This window comes from Nesoenas mayeri (assembly GCF_963082525.1).
Source record: "Nesoenas mayeri genome assembly, chromosome: 20".
Lineage (NCBI taxonomy): Eukaryota > Metazoa > Chordata > Aves > Columbiformes > Columbidae > Nesoenas > Nesoenas mayeri.
This window is the reverse complement of record NC_137569.1, coordinates 6,091,008-6,108,947: the sequence shown is the minus strand read 5'-3', so window position 1 is coordinate 6,108,947 and position 17,940 is coordinate 6,091,008. Positions and strand designations below refer to the sequence as shown.

At 50.6% G+C, this 17,940-nt stretch overlaps 1 protein-coding gene across 3 annotated transcripts in view; it reads right to left on the bottom strand.

Moving 5' to 3' along the window:
- The window catches only part of POR (cytochrome p450 oxidoreductase), a 28,918-nt gene extending 12,732 nt beyond the window's left edge, over positions 1 to 16,186 (bottom strand). The window contains exons 1-3 of one of the 3 annotated variants that reach the window (XM_080357148.1): positions 16,127 to 16,186; positions 13,888 to 14,017; positions 4,081 to 4,273 (exon numbers count right to left, since the gene is read on the bottom strand). In XM_080357148.1, coding sequence (XP_080213274.1) covers positions 4,081 to 4,259 — 179 coding nt within the window. In that variant the 5' untranslated portion in view covers positions 4,260 to 4,273; positions 13,888 to 14,017; positions 16,127 to 16,186. Of the gene's footprint in view, positions 1 to 24; positions 354 to 4,080; positions 4,274 to 13,887; positions 14,021 to 16,126 lie in introns of those variants that run through there. The other 2 variants (XM_080357149.1, XM_080357150.1) reach the window with 2 other exon arrangements.
- Positions 16,187 to 17,940: the final 1,754 nt, after the last annotated feature.

The window sequence follows — 17,940 nt, the reverse complement described above, 5'->3', positions numbered from 1 at the left end:
AAAACCCTCCCCCAGCCTTGTTACCTTGGAAACTGTTTATATCACAGTTGCTTTTATATATATTCTGGTTTTTTTCTTTTTTCTTTTTTTTTAAGTTGACGCTGTAGTTGAATGAAATGATTCCAGACACTGCGTGAGCAACACTACGGGTAACTATGGCAGTGCCATTACGGAGGCAGCTCAAAGGAGTTTGTTCTCTTCAGGATCCTATTAAATTAAATTAGAGATGGTCTCTCTCTAACACACATGCAGGCAGCGCAGAGCGCTAATCAGGCTAAAGAGCTGGAGCAATTCCTGCCACAGGAAGCCCTACAAGCACCAGGGAGTGGATTTCTCTATAGCTGCAGAATAGAGATAAGCCAATTTCTGCCCCAAACAATGTTAAAGACAGGGGGAGAAGGGAGGAGGGGACACCGAGTGTACCAATCGATGTCTCGCCTGCCTCTCCCCAGAGCGACAATCTGTACAACTCCAGAGCAGGGTCACGATAAAGGAAAGAAGTCTGTGATTGAGAAACACGCACAGAAGGCACGGCCAAAGAATAAAAATAAATGAGTGCATTCCCCAGCAATGTCACTGTGAGGAAGCGCGGTGGCCACGGCTGTGTGACAATCGAGAGCCATTCTCCTAATGACATCTGCAGAGCAGGCCGTGGGGAAGGCTGCTCCGGTGGTTTCAATTAAGTCTGAAAATGCTCAAAACGCAAGGAAGCCTCTGTCGGTGGTACCCCGGCCTGCCCCATGCACGCATGTGCTATGCGACACAGGTATGGGACACCTGGCACAAAGCAAACCTCTGCCTGTGCTGGGCTCTGACCCTTCTTGGGCACTTTGGGCAGGAGAACAGCCCCGATGGCTGTGAGGGTCAGGGATCAGCAAGCGCTCGAGCTCTGGCTGAGCCCACTGGGGCAGGATTGTGACCATTCCCAGACCAGGCAGAGTGAACCCAGCCCAGATGCCACCCAGAACGGGGTATTTTGACCGTGCATCTGTTCTTCCACAATCAAGGGCTGCTGCAGCACCAGCATTTTCTTTGGACCACTGCTGAGCTGACATGATCGAGGCGCACTGCTCCGTGATGGCTCCCAAAAACCCCAGGAGGGCACAGAGGTGCTGGACGTTACCCTCAGATTGGAGACTGCTTGTGTTCTCTCACATTGCCAGCAAACCCATCAAAGTCACAGCCATCGCGATGTGTCTGAATTGCTGTTCAGCACTTTCATCCCCCAGCCTTCGGAGGCAGAAACTGAAGTTGAGGACCAAAGTGACACCACACAAACAGTCACCCAATACCATCAGATAAAGCAGCTCAGGACAGTTTGGTGAGTCAATGCAGAGCTGTGGAGAAAATGCTGAAGAAAAGCAACAACTCTTAAGGTCAAGACTCTGCACTTCAGTCAGAGACAGCCCTGCCGAGGGCTCTCTGCCTTTGTGGGCCTGGGACAGTTTCCCTGCTTGCAGACGGGCTGTCCCTGCCTGCCCACACACCAGTTTGCTACCCAGCTGACAGTGTGATCCTGCATCTTGCTGATTTGCTTGTTCATCAGAAAGGAAACTCCACTTTAGACTCAAGAATGACAGGAGGGAAGGAAGACAGAGGCTAAACAAGTTTGTTTTCCCCGCTCATTTCCCTCCTGGTTCCAAATGTCCTATAAAATAATGCTGCAAAAGCTGTGGGAAGTTGCTGTCTCCATCCAGCCACAGCCTCTGTCTGTGGGTCCACACTGCCCTCAGACCAGCTTCCTACATGACCACAGCAGGGCTCAGGGTCAGGCTTAATGTAGGAAGAAAAACCACCTCAAAGCCTCTGCTCATTCCTCACCTGCCTGTCTGTCTGTCACTTCTCCAAAACGCAATTGTGTCAGACAAGGTCTGGAGCAACCTCACCTCTCCTCACTGGTTACGGGTGACAGGAGGTGCTGCTCTTCCTCAGCTCTCGCAAGGAGCAGCTGCACGGTGCTCCCTGCCAACCATCTCCCACACAACAGAGGAGGCAGCACAGACCTCACGCAGGAAACACAGGCAAAACATCCGAGAATCGGCTCAAAGCAAAAGGTCCTGCAGCAGAATGAGGTGGTAGGATGCACCTGCGAGGAGCCAGAAAGCTTCTCTGTGGCGTGACTTCTCCACAAGGTCACGACAGCCGCTGAAGAGCTGCACGTGGTGGGAAACAAGCTTGGAAACAGTCACAAGGACAGCGAGCACGAGACCTCTCCAAGTTGATCTGCGTCATGTCAGGATCTAATTCCAGACCGACAGGGCCATTTCTCCAGCCAGCTTCGCGCTCATCGCAATGCAGCCGCTCTCGGTACAACCTCCAGCAGCAATCGCATGCACTGACACACACGGCTTCTCTTGCAGGCACAAGAGGGAAAGTATCCGAGTCATTCAACAAAACAAATTCCCAAGATACAGCCAAGCAGACCCACAGCTGGTTGCTGCCAGCCTCATGTGCACCTGTTGGCACACGGTACTGCAGCCAGGGACATTTGTTCCTTCTAAACTACTCTTCTTTTAAGCTATTCTTCCCTTTACCTGGGGATTTCAGAACAGAGCTGGCATCCCAGGCTTGCCTGCAAGCTCTGTCCCTGGAGAAGAGCGTCACAATCTGACCAAAGCAGAAACCATGAGACCAAACCTGCTCCTTTTCAATTATGACATGAATTACAACACAAAACACTGGATGACAAGCCCTGAATGCTGAAAGCAGCATAACCCGCTAAGGCAGACATAAAAGGCCTGAGATAACAGACACACAACCGCTCGCTGTGTTTGATTTAGCTTTCACACACAGGATAACTAGGATATCAATCCCTTGCTGAAGTGCCTTTGCTTATCACCAAACATCCCCATCTGGACAGCCTACAGACAGGTCCTGCCACAGCTTCTTTCCACACCAGGCTGTAACGCTCTAAAATAAAGGACTGACAAGTATTTCTTGTCAGAGCAGCACCTGCCAAGTGCCATGGGGAGAAACCCACTTCATGCAGGACGCGTTGCTGGTGCAACTGTGTGTGTTAAATCTTGAACGCACTGCGAGCAGCCAGCCGCAGCGTCTCCCCTACTCGCAGCACAGCCTCACAACCCTGACTTTGGGGGCCTACGGTGAGTCTGTAGCCAGAATTACAAACCCAGAAGATTCACCTTTGTTGCGTGGTTACATTCTGCAAAGGCCTGATACTGGGAAGCGCAGAGCTGGGCGAAGGCTGAGGCTGGCCACCCCTCTGGGGCAAACTGCACCCACGCAGGGAACAGATCCTGGGAGACTGAAGGCAAAGGTTTTGCACAATGGTGACTCCTACAGTCTCTGCTGCAGAGGGTTTCAAACTTCTTTACTGCTCTTACCAATGCTCCAGGAGGAAAGAGAAGGAACAAGATAAAAAGCCCGGCAGAAAACCGATGTTAAGTTTGGTATGTGATTGAGACAAGGACCTAAACGCACCCAGATCTCCACCAACGCAGCTCACTCCTGGCCATAAGCTCTTTGCAGAAGACAGGGTGGAACAAGGACCTCTCCCTCTCCAAATCCAGTCTCCTGCTGCTGCAGTAATCTAGCATCAAAGCCAAGCAAGTTTCACAAGAGCTGCCAAGCAGTTCATGGCCAGGAACTACCACCCAGCTTCCAAAGACTATTTTTTCTCTTCACAGCTAAGGGTAGATAAGATTTCTGATAGGAAATCTGCTTAAAAGCAAGTCCACCTTTCTCCAGATTTATGTAAATATGGCTTTTATCGGAAAACACAGAGAATAGCCAAAGCAATCCTTAGGAGTTTTGAAGTACAGCCAGGGGCTTTTCTGCCTTGTCTTTTTTCACCCTGTTTGCAAAAAACAAATTACTGATTTGGGCCTTATGGTGGGGTCAGGCAGAACCGTAGCCTGGCTCTTCCATGGGGATTTCTGCATGGCAAGGTGACCAGCTCAGAAGAAACACAAGGGAAAAAACCCCACACTTTGGGACTAAATCCCCACAGCTGGGGACCTCTCAGAATCCAGATGAACTTCCCACACAGCCTCCAAGGACCCACCGTAAGCAAGACAGAAAGCTACACTCACCCCATGCTGCCTGAGAGTTGTTACTTACACTGTTTGCATTTTGGGGAGGTCTGGGATTTCCTCCTTTTTCTGGCGGAAGAAGAACCAGTAGGTAAAAAGCCCGGTGATGAGCGAGATGAGAAACACGTCCGTCATGCTGAAGAGAGAGTCTTGCTGCACAGCGTTGTCAGGAGGGGAGACGTTCAGTTCCATGCTGGCGTCCCCCATAGCGGTCAGAGGCACTGCAAGAGGGAAAAACAAATGAACACCAGCAGTCACACAGTGCCACAGAAGAGCATTAAGAGACATTCAGGGCATGCTTTTCCACTACATGTTTACTCCCAGGAGCACAAGGCAGTCCAACAACTCTTTGGAGAAAGGCTTTGCATCATAATACTGTAAGAACCTTTTGTGTCCCAAAGTATCGCACTGCTCCACCAAGCTTTTCCCTTCCCGTTGCATCCACGTGGAGCCACCAGAAGTGATTTCTGCTCCTCTTCTGCCAGCACCATTGCAGCAGCCACACATTCCAGCCAGGGAGTCCAGTCTGGCTCCTAATGCCCCAGCACAACTCAATAGGGACTCACAGCCAACCTTTATTAACGCCCTTACCATGGAGCCCAGGTGGTGTTAGTGGGAGAAGATCTCACTCTTCTAGTCACCCCACAGATCTGGGGCTTTCTCCCTCCTTTCTACAAGGTGAAACGATGCCCCAGACCTACTGTTGTGCTTATAAACCAGAAAGCAGGACTGTGGCATGGTGCTTCTGTGAGCATCCCCACATTAGGTCATCACAACACAAATGATGAACGCTTCTGATTTACAATCCACTTCCGCATGCAGACTGGATTTACTACCCACCTCTTTTTGGGCCTCTGGTTTCCCAGTCCCCTCCGCTATGTTCCCCGGTTTAACTTCCATTTCCTTGAATTACTCCTTTCCACTTGCCAAGGCAGAGTTTAAGCGACTTGTGACTTGCCTATGGCCATACCCAGAGTCTGTGGTAGCACAAGAATGAGCACCCAGCCAGAAGTCCCCATTTAGCCCTATGGCCCCTGTCATTCACCTGGGGAACCACATGAAGCTCCCTCCTTCCCTCCCTCCATTCTGCCAAAGCTCTGAACTCCTGACCCTCGTACAGATCGCAAGATAATCTTCCCAACGCACGAGGATGCACTGTGTCCGAGCAAACAGATAATTAACTCGAAATTTGATTTGTAAGGGCAAAGTGACTCTTTTCTTGTACTTGGGCACCCTGCGAACCCAGGACACCATGGACATTTGAACTCTCACACAGAATAGTGACTCAGAGCCGTGGGTGTGCCACCGGAGAGAAAGGACACGTGCCACGGCTGAGCCAGGAGCAGAGACTTGATCTGTTCAGCAAACCTGTGCCTGACAGAGAAAAGCTCCCAAACATCTTCCCTGGAGGGGGGTAAGAGAAGCAGCAAACTCCAAGTTATACCTGCACTGAGAAATAAAACTGACTGAAGTTTGAGGTTATGGTAATGTGTACAGGAGCTGGGAAGAAAAGGGAAGGTGATGCTTAGGGAATGCTAACTATGGAGATCAGGTAAGGTCTTCAGCAAATCAGAAGCCCTTGTCACTCCACCAAGGAAAAGTGCAGCTCTGGGGAACAAAGTTCTCTGCCATGGGCCACCAGCCCTGCAGGGTGCAGGGAGAAGTCCACGGCCACCTGGCAGCAATCACCAGTGGGCTCCTGGGTGTTTTTGCAACCCAACCAGCTCTCAGCCCCACAAGAAGTTTAATTCAGTGGAGAATTTGGCAAGTGACTGTACTGTGAAAGGCACTAAAACACCACTGCAAAGCTTCCCAGAGACAACGCTAAGCAGAGGGGCAGAAGAAAAATGTTAGCGATGCGACTGCAGACAAGCAAATCGCCTGTTTCTCTCCATCAGGCAGGTCACCCTGTCCTCCCGCCCCTGCAGACAGGCTTTCCATCGCTGGGTGTTATTTCTGTACAACTGTAGACTAAACTGTTAAGTTAAAGCCTCCACAACTGGAGCTTAGCTGCCAACAGCACAGCTCCCAGCAGGGCCCCTCTCCCGCTCCGTGTTGGGTCCCAGTAAATTAGCAAGGAGCTGGTTGAGCAACTGACACAAAGGGAACGCACCGGTGGGGGGAAAAACGTTGCTGGTTTAGTGCCTTCACAAATCCTTTCCCATGCACATAAGGCAGCAACAAACCTTTGCTCAGAGGAAGCCGTAAAAGAAGAAAAAAATAAAAAAGGCTGACGGAGACCATGCTAAGCTGGTTTGGGGCAGGAGCTGCACCCCTTCCCTTCCGAGCACCAAATCCAGCCCTGGCAGCTGCCAAGCCCAAGGAAAGCCCCTTGCATGGAGCACAGCAGCATCCCGTGTAACACGCTGCACGTGGAGGGGAGTTTCCAGCTAGACGCGGGTTCGGTGAGCAGCAGCCGGCCCAGGGTGGAACACAGAGGCTGCACGAGCTCCTGGGCCCATCAGCAAAGCCAGGGCTACATCTCCAGCAGTGGTTCATTGCTGTGCCCAAAGCAGCAGAGCTGCTGGCCTCCCAGAGCAGAAGGGACAAGCAGGAACCATGTGGGGTGCTGCTTTCTCTGCTCCCCCAGCAGCGATGTCTTAGCAGGAGGGAAGCTCCCGGGAAGGCAGCGTGGGCAGATGTGGGGGAGGATGCCGTGCTATCTCCTGTATTATCTCCTGGCCTTCAGCATGCTGCAGCTCTCCAGAGCTTCAAAGAGGAACCCTCCAGCTGCTGCAGCAGCTGGACCACCCGCTGACTCCTCACAGCCGGAGGGAACAGAACCATTTCTGGAGGTTACGGGTCTGGTGCATGGACCAGGGTTTGGTTTGGCCTCCTCTTTTCATTCACAAGTCTCCATAGCATGAAGTTATATATATACTGACCTCTAACCCTGGAAGGAAACACAGTTCTCTAGTGATGGAACCAAAGACTGCTTTAAGTTTTGATGATGGGCCCCATCTGGTCCTGGACATTTAGTTATTCGAGTCCTATAGCCTAGCTACAGATTATTCTTTTTGCTCTCCCTTCACCATCCCCACCTCTAGGAAATGGTTTGCTTAGATGTAGCAAGAGAAAGGCAAAGGATGTGAAATCAGAGCTCATAGTTCTTTTTTTAAAGGGTTGTCATAACTCAGGAACTATTTATTGAACTCATTTCATCTAGCACAGGAAGATTATTCCCCAAGTTATCTCAGTCTGACCTGGTTGGCTGTCATAATTACTTTCCAAAAGTTCACAGCAATTCATTTTCAAATACAAGTACTTTTCTAACTTCCAGTGAAAAGAAATCTGACTCTTACATAGAATTTAGCTATCAGGAAAATCCTACAGTCTCTGGAAGGACCTCAATAGAATCAGACAGGGTTTTTTTTTTTTAAAGGGAAAAAGAAGTTATGATGCAGAAGTAAAAGTTCCCTGATGCCAGTTTCAAGGGTAGTTATTGTATCTCCAATGTTTATTATACCTTCAATAAAGATAAGGCAGACTCTTATTTCCTCTTTTTATTTTCAAACCATGGCTCCAGCTCCTGGACTGTGGTTATGCACAGAGTATCTGGTGTAAAGCAGTCAGTCTCAGCTGAGATGCGAGGCGTGCACATCACACAGGAACGTCACAACATTTTGAAAGACTGCAGTCAAGGGATGCTGCGTTTTAGCACAGCTTTTCAAGCCTCCAAATGCAGCTCCTAAACCTGGGAATTTGCTCGCTACACAGCAGCTCACAATCACTCACATCACCGAGGAACCTCTCTGCACATCTCCATCCTGCTGAAAAGCTGCACTTCCTTCTCATATTAAATAAATAAATAAACACTTAATACTCATGCACATCTCTGAAGCAAAAGACTGGAAGCACCATCAGCGCCAGGGATCCTCAAATCCCCCACGATTTACACGTGGCCTGAAGGTGCTATCACATCATAGGGTTAAAAATATTAAAATATAAATCAAAATAGTATTATAACAAGCAAGAAGGGATGGGGAGTGCCCTAAAAGCCAAGTGGTTGGCAACCCAATTCTTGCCCTCTCTTGCACACAGCATTAGGAGATGGTGCAGCAGATGCCCCCAGAAGCACCATGAATCCCTCAACCCCAGCTGGCAGGAACAGTGTCATGGTCACAAAACGTGGCTGGGAGGTCTCCCTGTCTGCCAAATACAAGGATGTTTCTGCAAATCACGCTATAGAACCTTCCAATGACCAAAAAGCCTTGTCTCTGACACTTAAGTTGGTGATTTGGGCAGGAAGTCAGCTCTTTCGAGTTGAAGCAGACTTCTGTTTAAATGTTTGCGACGAGTTTCAAGTATTTCAGGACAATTTGGCCTCCTGGTGCCAGGACTGCAAACTGTGACTCTTGCTCCAAAAAATGAGTGACCGAGCGCCGTGCTTGGCTCTCCTCTGCCTTGTGCCGTCACAAGCACACTGTGATCCGCAGCATCAGCCCTGCTCACGTGAGGGAAAGGAGAAGGGAAAACTGCTGACCCAACACAGCCCTGGGCTGCTCCCCATGCCACCGATACCCGACCCCCTGATCAGCCCTGCAGCTGATCACAGCCTGGAGCACCAAGAATCCCCCCAGTAAAGCAGAGAGGGCTCCCCACATACCCACATGCATCGTGCTGTGACCTACGGGCTCTGCCTGTCCTGGCACAGGGGCTGCACCCCCATCTCCCAGCTTACTGGAACAGTTGGAGTTTCCCCAACAGGCACTAAGCAGCAGCATCACCCTGTGAACAGCTGTGGATAAACACAGGAGCTGCAGGCAGGAACTCTATTTTGCAACGTGTACACGCAAAAATCTGTGACAAGTGAGTCAAAGGAGGAATCAAGCGACATAGGCGCATGCAATGCCATGAGTGACCGTCCGCCCAACCCTTGCGCTGGTGCCAGGCACCACACAGAGGGAGCTCGGCAGGGTGCAGGGAGCTGGGTGCTGGCAGGCACACGGGTGTGAAGTCAAACCATGCCTGCAGGAACCAGCTGGCCGCACACCTCGCCATCAACATGAGCCCCAGACTGCCCAGCTCCTCCATTCCAGCCGCCCCATTCACCCCCAGCACGGACACTCACCGAAGGATTGCTTTCTGGTTTCTTGCAAACGGGAATCCATGCAAGTCACCACCACCTCTAGCCGCTGGTTCTTTCAGCGTGGCTTTCTCCAGCTCAGACTCCCAGTAAAAGCCCCACAGCCACGCCAGGGGAGGGCACAAAGGGACAGTGCTTGCAGATGTGATCTGGCAGAGAGCTCCTGTTGCTCCTGCAGCCACGTGATGGGGACCCGCGTGTCACTGACGCAATACATGTGTTGCGTTAGTGAACAAAGTGGCAACAGCTGTCACAGTTGCTGAGCATTATCATGAGGTCTGCAAGAGCTTCTGTTCTGATGGAGAAGGATCAACCTGGATTTCCTAGGTGACCAGATCCCCCTCCCCACCACGTCCCTAGCCTGACATAGTGATCCCACTTTCTCTCATGCTGACCGTGGCACAACACAGATCAGGGACATGACCAGCCTCAAGAAGCCTTAAAAACAAACAAACAAACAAAAACCCACAACACACACACACAAACACCACAGTTTTAAACCAGAGATTAGTTATTTTCACCAGCATCAAGCTTCAAAAAGACAGCACAGCTTCAAAAGACGGCCTTAGGACTGAGGGGAGACACAGCGCGGAAATGAGCAGCCAAAGCAAATGGAAGCTCCTCCTCTTTGTACAGCACTGACCTGTAGCCCAGGCTTTAGAAACAATGGCAAAATGGGAAGACTGTAAATAGAATTTAACTTAAAAAAAACAACAAACAATTAAAAGACCTGGGAGGAATAAAAGAAAACCATTCAGCAGCCCTCTTGCAGGTCCCTGTTCCCACAGCACCTGAAAGCCTGTCGGGAGCTCGCACTGACGGCAACACCAAAAGGAAGGCGCAACGCGTCCCCAGCGCTCTGTACAGCCCTGGAGGAGAAGGAAGAGACTTGCTTACAAACAGGAATGCGGTCTTGTGACCGGCAAAGCATTTTCTTCTTTCACCCACTAAAGACACAAGACCAGCAAGAGGAAGAGGAGCCCCACAAACACAAGGAAGGTCAGCAGCAAGTGAGCAGGGCTGCGGTGGGGATGGCACCTCTGCTCCATCTCTTCTGAATTCCACCACAGTGAGGACTTTCCTGCATGTTAGTGGGTGGTATGAGGCCAGGAGACCCTTGGGGCAAAACCAGATCTTCTCTTATTCTTCTCCAGGTATGAACACAACCGATTAGAATAAGAAACTCTGTCTACATCAGCCTGTGCCAGTTACTGGCCTCAGCAAGTCTCAAATTAGCTCTTATTCCATTCTTTTCTAGTAAAAGGAGACCTGGCAAGAAACAAAAGAAAAAAAAAGACCTTTCCAAAACAAAAGCAGACCATTGAAGTTGCTGCTCAGAGCCAGGTTATTTAACATTGCCTTCACCAGCCCTTGGATTAACCACTTCTCCATAGCTCTGCCATGCTAGGATCACATTTCCCCTCAATAAGAGACCTTTAGTCTGGTCACACGAGTGTCTGTACTTGGTCCAGTCCACACGGGCTCCCTGCTTTGAGTTTGGCTTTCACTACACTGAGCAATTCTGTATCACTTTCTTCCTGTATATTTAAAAATCCCAACACATCCCACAACTACTCATTAAGCAGAGAACCGCACATCCAGTAACTCAAACTCCCATCTAAACAGATGAGGGGTAAGAAATATGCACTCAACTCAAAAGCAGACCTTTTTAGGTGAAAAACAGCAAATTACTCTCGTTGTGCAAGGTCTCTTCTAACCAGACCTTGACACATCAGCTCAGATGGCAGCAGAACTTCTATTTCAGGCATGAGACAGATGCAGAGCAGCATCGGTCAGTCTGGGGCTTGAAATATTGCATATTTGAGTTTTCACTGTCACGCTTGCATATTTTTTTCTGGCCAATAGGTCTCATTCAAGGACAGCAGAACAGCTGTAAAAGCAAGGAAGAGAAAGAAGAACAACAGGAAAGGTTTTACTGAGGCAGAAAGCAACTCTACCCTCTGTGTTTATCAAAGTGGGGCTACGCAGTAAGCCCAGGACACTGAACCAAAGGACTTAAAGCGTTATCCAACACAAAAATGAATTCAAGCTTGCCAACCTGCCATAAAAGCAAGCAACCCAGAATTACTGAATTTATATGCTTCCTTTCACCAGATAAAAGCCCTTCTCTCAACTTTAAACAAGGATGTGGGGCATCTCACCAGCTCAGGCACCTGAACACCTTTTGTCATGCTGATTAACATGAGCCAGCAGAGAAAAACAAGTTTTCAGGATTATGGGATAAACAAAACCTGAGAATAGCAGGTAAACTGAACCTCCTGCTATCTAATGCTGTTCCCCAGCCTCTCTTCACAGGGAGGGACAAAATCAGTTTGTCATGCTTCAGGCATCATTTGAAAGTGGAACAGGGGTCTCAACACCACCAATATTCAGGCCTTGGGACCAGCCTGTAGGAGTTTCAGACCATCCTTTTGCCAGCTATTGTGGGCACTACTCAGACAAACTAATTGCTCAGAGGGCTGTGCTGCAAAAGCTCAGGGACAACCCACTCAGGCATGTGTTTGGCATGGTTCAGGTCCTGCTGAAGATGTTTGTTTGGTTTGCATGTTTGTTTTCTAAGATGAAGGGGGGAAATATGGTACTTTTTCAGCAGCCTCTTCTGCAAGTGTTGTACTCAATGATGGCACAGGTGGAAATTCAGTGAAACCATTCTTCTCCAAACTCTGGACATCTCTGCACCCACTGCCTGCATTTTTTGAGGGTAGGCGTGACAAGCTGTGGTTTTGCCTGCAGCCACTACAGATGGGGCTGGTAGTCACAGACTTTGACCTCTTCCAGTGGTAAGATTTGCAGAGCAAAGCCCACTAATGCTGCTCTCGTTGGAGAGTCTTCCTTTAAAAATAACAGCTGGAAGAGCAACAGAGGCACATGGTTGAACAGATCCTGCAAAGGTTTTAAAAAGTCTAAAAAGCACTGATTAGAACAGTATGTTTTGGGGACTTTCTTATTTAAAGAAAACCAAACACTGTTTGTATGGAACTGGGACATTTTGTATTTCTCAAGTAGCTTCCCTCTGAGGATGCAAGAGCTTTTCAGACATTACATACTCATCTCCTACATTGCTGTAAGGGAAGGAGGTATTACTGACCCTTACATCACATGGTAACTCAGCAGGAGAGCTTCCCTTCTGGTCCCAGAGCCAGGCTTCACATCTGACAATTCGAAGCGTGTGCAGTCGCCCTGCGACCTCCCTTATTGCTCTGGGTACGGCAACCTGAGCTGCATTTTACTTTATATGAGCACTCATGAAATACAAACTACCCAGCCCAGCCCCCTGTAACCACACACAACTGCATGCACCAGCAGACCCCAGAAAAATTAATCCTGTGCCCAAAGCGGATATCCCCGTGCCAAAAAGGGACACGAGGCCACAGAACAACAGACAAGGCAGGCAGGGGATAACCGGGGTCAGAAGCTGAAAGGCTGATCCTGAGTTGCACAAACTGCAGCTCCCCAACTCCCCACTCCCACCCCAGTATAGTCGACATAAACAGAACATACTTGACCCAGGATTTTTCCTTTCCCATGTATACACAAGCTGCTCCTCTTACCTCCAGCGGTTACGCACACAGCCCTGTTACACAACCAGGGCTTGCACAATCCTCACAGGCATTTTATCAGCTTGCTTCTCCAAAGCCTAGAGTTCACTAAAACCCAGACAACCCACGAAAGCAAGTCAAGAGATGCATTTCACAAGCACCCATGCAGCAAGATCCAGCGCCGCAAAGACCGACCCACCAACTCCCTAAGCTGGTTACTAAACCCTCCCCACAGATTTGCGCATGCGCTGCCAGAGCCAAAGACAAAATTTGAATTTTCCAAAGACAAAAATTCAACCCCATCTTTAACTCCGAACATCCCCATCTCCTACTCCATACTGTGAGAACGGAAAGGAAAATCAGTCAATAATTTGTTATTCCTCACAAAGGAATAACCAGAGGCCCAGTGGTAGCTAATAATTAAGCAAGAATACTACAATAACCTGTCACCATTGGTCAAACTCAGCCACTCTTTGGACTTGTGGCCCTAGAGACATCACTAGAGATACGGGCACTCCTCTTCTGCTCTTTCCGGATTCCGTGAGCAATCAGTAGTGCCCCATTGACTAATGTTTACTTGGGAGAAGCAGTGAGAGACTAAAAGCAACCTGTAATTATTTGCTCTAATATATGAAACTACAAACTCTATAAAAAAAACAATCTTGGCAGAGGTGCACCTGCCACTGCAGGGATTGTGACTCACTCTCGACAATAGCGCCTATAAAGTAATCTCACTGCTCGGATCAAATGATCGCATTGGGAAAGCAACTTAGGCAAGTTCGGCGAATTACATTTTTAGAAGCAGGAGAGCCCACATCAGGAAACAGAACAAAGTTCAGTATCAGCAAAGGTAACTGCCAGGTGGCTTTTCCTTTGTACCAGAGGAAAGGGACAAGGAGGATATGGCAGGAGCACAGACCTGAACAGGGAAGCCTTTACCCTTGCCTTTCAGGGCTGAGCAAACACATTACCTCGGCTGCACCGCAATAGCCACAAGTGAGAGTAAAGATCAGATGAGATTTCAGTGCGGACACAGTTCCACGTGCTGCTATTGCTGTGGATGAACCTGGTAAAGAAATCGGCACTCCCAGCTCCCAGCCTGTCAGATCTTGCTGCCAGCCGCCCTCCCCAAACCCAACTGCACCCACACGTGCTCCACAACCGCCAACACCCAAAAGGAAGAGGTTACCTTGCACCTACGGCTCTACAAGCAGGCACTGATGGGGCCCGTGAGCTCCAGCACGAAGGGTGGTGAGCAGTGAGGAAGCCTCCCTCAGGACAAGGGGTTTTGGTCGTATGGCCCCGTCAAGCTCCTCCAGCTGCTTTGGAAGAAAAAGAAATAAAAGTTGCAGAAGGCACTGACTTGCTCAACCCTGGTGACCTAGAAAGCACCACCCCAGAGATTACTGACTGAACAGGAGGCAACTGTGAAGAATAACAAAGCAAGAGGTTTTACTCTGTCATAATTAGAGCAGGATTAATTAGCAGAGGGTTAAGACAGCTGTGTGACACTACCCTGCATACTCTCCACCTTACTGTCCAAGGCTTTTACACTAGAAGATTAGAAGAAGGGCTCAGTTGTGTCAGGTTTGTTTAGGTTTGTTTGTTTGTTTTTTCCTGTAGCACTGGTATCCTCCCTGATTTTTTAGAAAATTGTTTTGCAAATATAGTTCTCATACACCATCAGGTCCACATGCAACACAGAGGACTCTGAATCCAGACACTCTGCACACCCTGTTTCAGAGCAATCAACCATCACAAGACGCATCTGAAGGAAAACCAAGAGCTGTACTGAGAAAACACCAGGTTCTCCAGGAAGGGTCTGGCTCACCAGCCCTTCCCTGACAAAACAGCGATTTCCTCATGCACAGCAGATTAATCTGCGAGTTTGCTTTGCAAGTGCACAACAGCTCAACAGGATTTCTCAAGGAACTACAGAAATACTGAAAGAAAGCACAGTCCCTTCTATCTGGCCAAAGGAATTAGTGCATCAGTGCACCCCACTAAGCACAACTCTGCGGCCTAACAACAAAACCATAAATCCTGCAGCTCCTCACTACAGTCCACACAAAGCACAAAGCTCTACGGAAGGAAGGACCAACACTGTTTCACTTTCAGAATTTAGAAACAGAGACCTGATCCTTCCTTGTGCTTTTCCAGCTTCTCAAGTGGACGCATGTTCCTGCTTCTTAAAAAAGAGCTGTAAAAATACAAACCCATTTCAGTTTTCAAAATCCATTCAGATTAGGCAGAAAACCTCAGTGACCCCTATTCTCTATATGCATTCCACCAGACATTACTGTTTCTCTTCACATTCTAAAAGCTGAGCCAAGCTGACCCACGGTCTAAACACTGGCAGATCAAAGCACGCTCCAAGCTGCACCGGCTGCACTTAGTCCTGCAAGTAAAACAACTTCCTAAGAACCAATTCCACCTTGATGACTAACTCCCAACATTATGATCCAGGTGTCTTCACCCCCTCCAGCTTTACTATTTCCAAAAGGTGAGTTTTGCATAATTTCCTTCCACGAGCACATTCCCCAAGGGAATAACTTGGCTCTCCAAAGAAATTCCATTAGGAAAACATGGGGCAAACAGTCTTCCAACACCACTGAAGTTTATAAAGAGAAATAGGTGGAATTACAGCAAACCAGCCCAGTGCACAGCAAAGGTGCCGGTTATAACTCCAGGAATAACTTTCTGCAGTGAAATGCCAGGAAAATAAGTTAATTGAAGGCTTCTAACCAGCAGCAGCCAGGAATGGGGTAACTACAAGCAACCCTGCAGTGTTCTGGAAGCCAAGTGGGGCAGACAGCACCTCCAGCACCCCCTCCTGGGCTGCCAGGACCCACTGTGGGGTTCAGCAGGGGCCAGTGTGGAGGGGACGGCCAGGCCTTGCACCTCCCTCAGTCCCCAGCTTGATGGGGGGGGACTCCCCACATACTCAAATAACAGGGGGCCCCCTCATGCCAGCCCCCCAATACAAGGGACCCAGTCACACCAGAATCCAAATAACAGGGGTTCTGGCCACCCCAGTCCCTCCCAAAAAACAGGGGGCCCAGTCACACCACACCCCCCAATAACAGGGACTCTAGTCACCACAATCTCCCCCAAATAACAGGGCATCCAGCCACATCAACCTCCCCGCCAAATAACAGGTGAATCGCTGAAGCCAGTCCCCCGCACAGGGGACACTGGTCACCCCAGTCCTACCAGTAACAGGGCGCCAGTCGCACCAGTTCCCCCACATAACAGGGGCCCGCTCATCCCAGCCCCGCCATCAGGAGCTGCCGGCCCTCCCCTCTCCCTCAGGGGACCCAGGAGCCTGGTTCCCCCCTCAGCCACAGGGGACCGACCCAGGGCCTCAGCCCCCCCGACCCCAAGAGCCGCGCGTCCCAGCCCCGAGCCCCAGCCCCCGGTGCACCCACCGCCCCGGCCCGTCCGACACTGGCGACCCCGCAGCCCCGGCGCGGCCGGCACGTAGGGCGGATCGCACCACTGAGGCACGGGCGTAAGGGGGGAAAAGCTCCTCCCCCGCCGCCCGCCAATGGGATGCGAGCGCGCCTGCGGGAGGAGATTCCCCCTCTGCGGCGGCGCGGTTGGTACGGCTCCGCCGCGCCATGCGTAGAGGCGTCTTAAAGGGACAGGAAGCACTGTGGGGTCGGGGTTGCGGGCAGGGGTCAAAGGTCAAGGTGGTGTCAAGAATCGGTCTCAGGGCCATGGGGACCCGGGGCGCAGCCAGCGCCCTGCGGCCGGTCACCCCCACCCGTCCTTGGGAAACGAGGGGGGCTCCGCCTGGCCAGAGCAAGTGAACGTGCCTGATTTAAGCACAAACCAGACGATTTGGGTGTTTTGAGGCAGCTTTTCTCTTAACGCTCGTGCTGCTGCCACTGTGCAATTTCATAAGCAGCTCTGGAAACCTCCCCAGCAGGAGGTTTTGCAACTTGAACCCCAGGTCCCGGCTCTTGGGGCCACAGAGGGACCAGCACCTTTCTTTCTCCTTTCTTTGTGCAGCTGGGTCACGACTCTGCCAAGCCCAGTCTGGCCAAAACCAGAACACCCGCACCCCACCCGCAGCCCCACGGCCAGGTCGTGGGCCCCAGCACCATGTGCAGGGTCACCCCAAGGCTGGTTCCCCTCCAGTGGCCGCACAGGTGCTGTCACATCCAAAGTGACGGTCCTGCCGCTATCGCCGTGTTGACACTCGCTACAGAGTCAATAAAACCCCAAGGAAGGTACAAAGTCTGCACTGGCCAAGCTAGGGACAGCAAGGGTGTGAGGAGAGGACACCGACCCAAAAAGCACAGGCTCTGGGGCAGCAATGCCCAGGGCTGCAGGGACATCCCGTTCTATGGGAACTGCAGTCACCCCCATCAGCTCCCCGGAGGGAACTCTGCTCTGTGACCGTCCCCTGTGACGTGAATGGCTGCGGGTGAAAGATCAGAGTGGCCGAGATGTGCCTGCACCGGCCCGAGGGGACAGCAGGACAGCGATGGGCCGTGGTTTGGGGTCATCAGGCCCTTTGGCTGCCTGGACTGGAGACAGATCCATTTTTCTTTTGACATCAGTGCCTCCTGACAGGTCCCCCCACACTTGAGGAGCCCCACGCTCCCAGACAGGGCAGGGATGTAGGTCCAAGTCGTTTCTGCTTTCCTCATGTGCCCAAACTGCTTTTCTCTCACACCATGGTGGGGACAGAAGAGCCAAGGGGACAGAGCTGGGGTTTCCAGAGCACCCTTCCCACAGCAGGACCACTACACAGGGTAACAGCCAGCTCAGCTCCCAGGGCTCATCCCCAGACTCTTGTCACTCTGCAGTGTCCCCCCAAGGACATGGGGACAACACAAGAGGCTTTCTGGGCTCCCTGTTCACTCTGCCTCTGGGGCAGATGCAACACTGACCTTCAAAGAACTGGCAGCTTTACTGGCAACGCACCAGAGGCATAAAATAACAAACCCTCAGAGACAGCATGTTCCCCAGAAGCAGCCATCCCAGGCTGAACCAGGGTTTGTTGATTTCCCCCCCAGCCCCCACTGCTTTAGGAACTTTAATTCTCTGTCTCCCCTCCAAGGAAAGAACCTGGTATTGCAACGTGCCATCAGTAACCTGTGAGCTTCATTAGGCAAACAGCAAAGCCCAGCGAGCTGATGATTTTTACGTTTCTCTTACTAATTTAATTCCTCTTTTCAGCCTCAGACATGTTTGCAAATGCCTCATCCCATCCCCTTCTCTCCCAGCAATT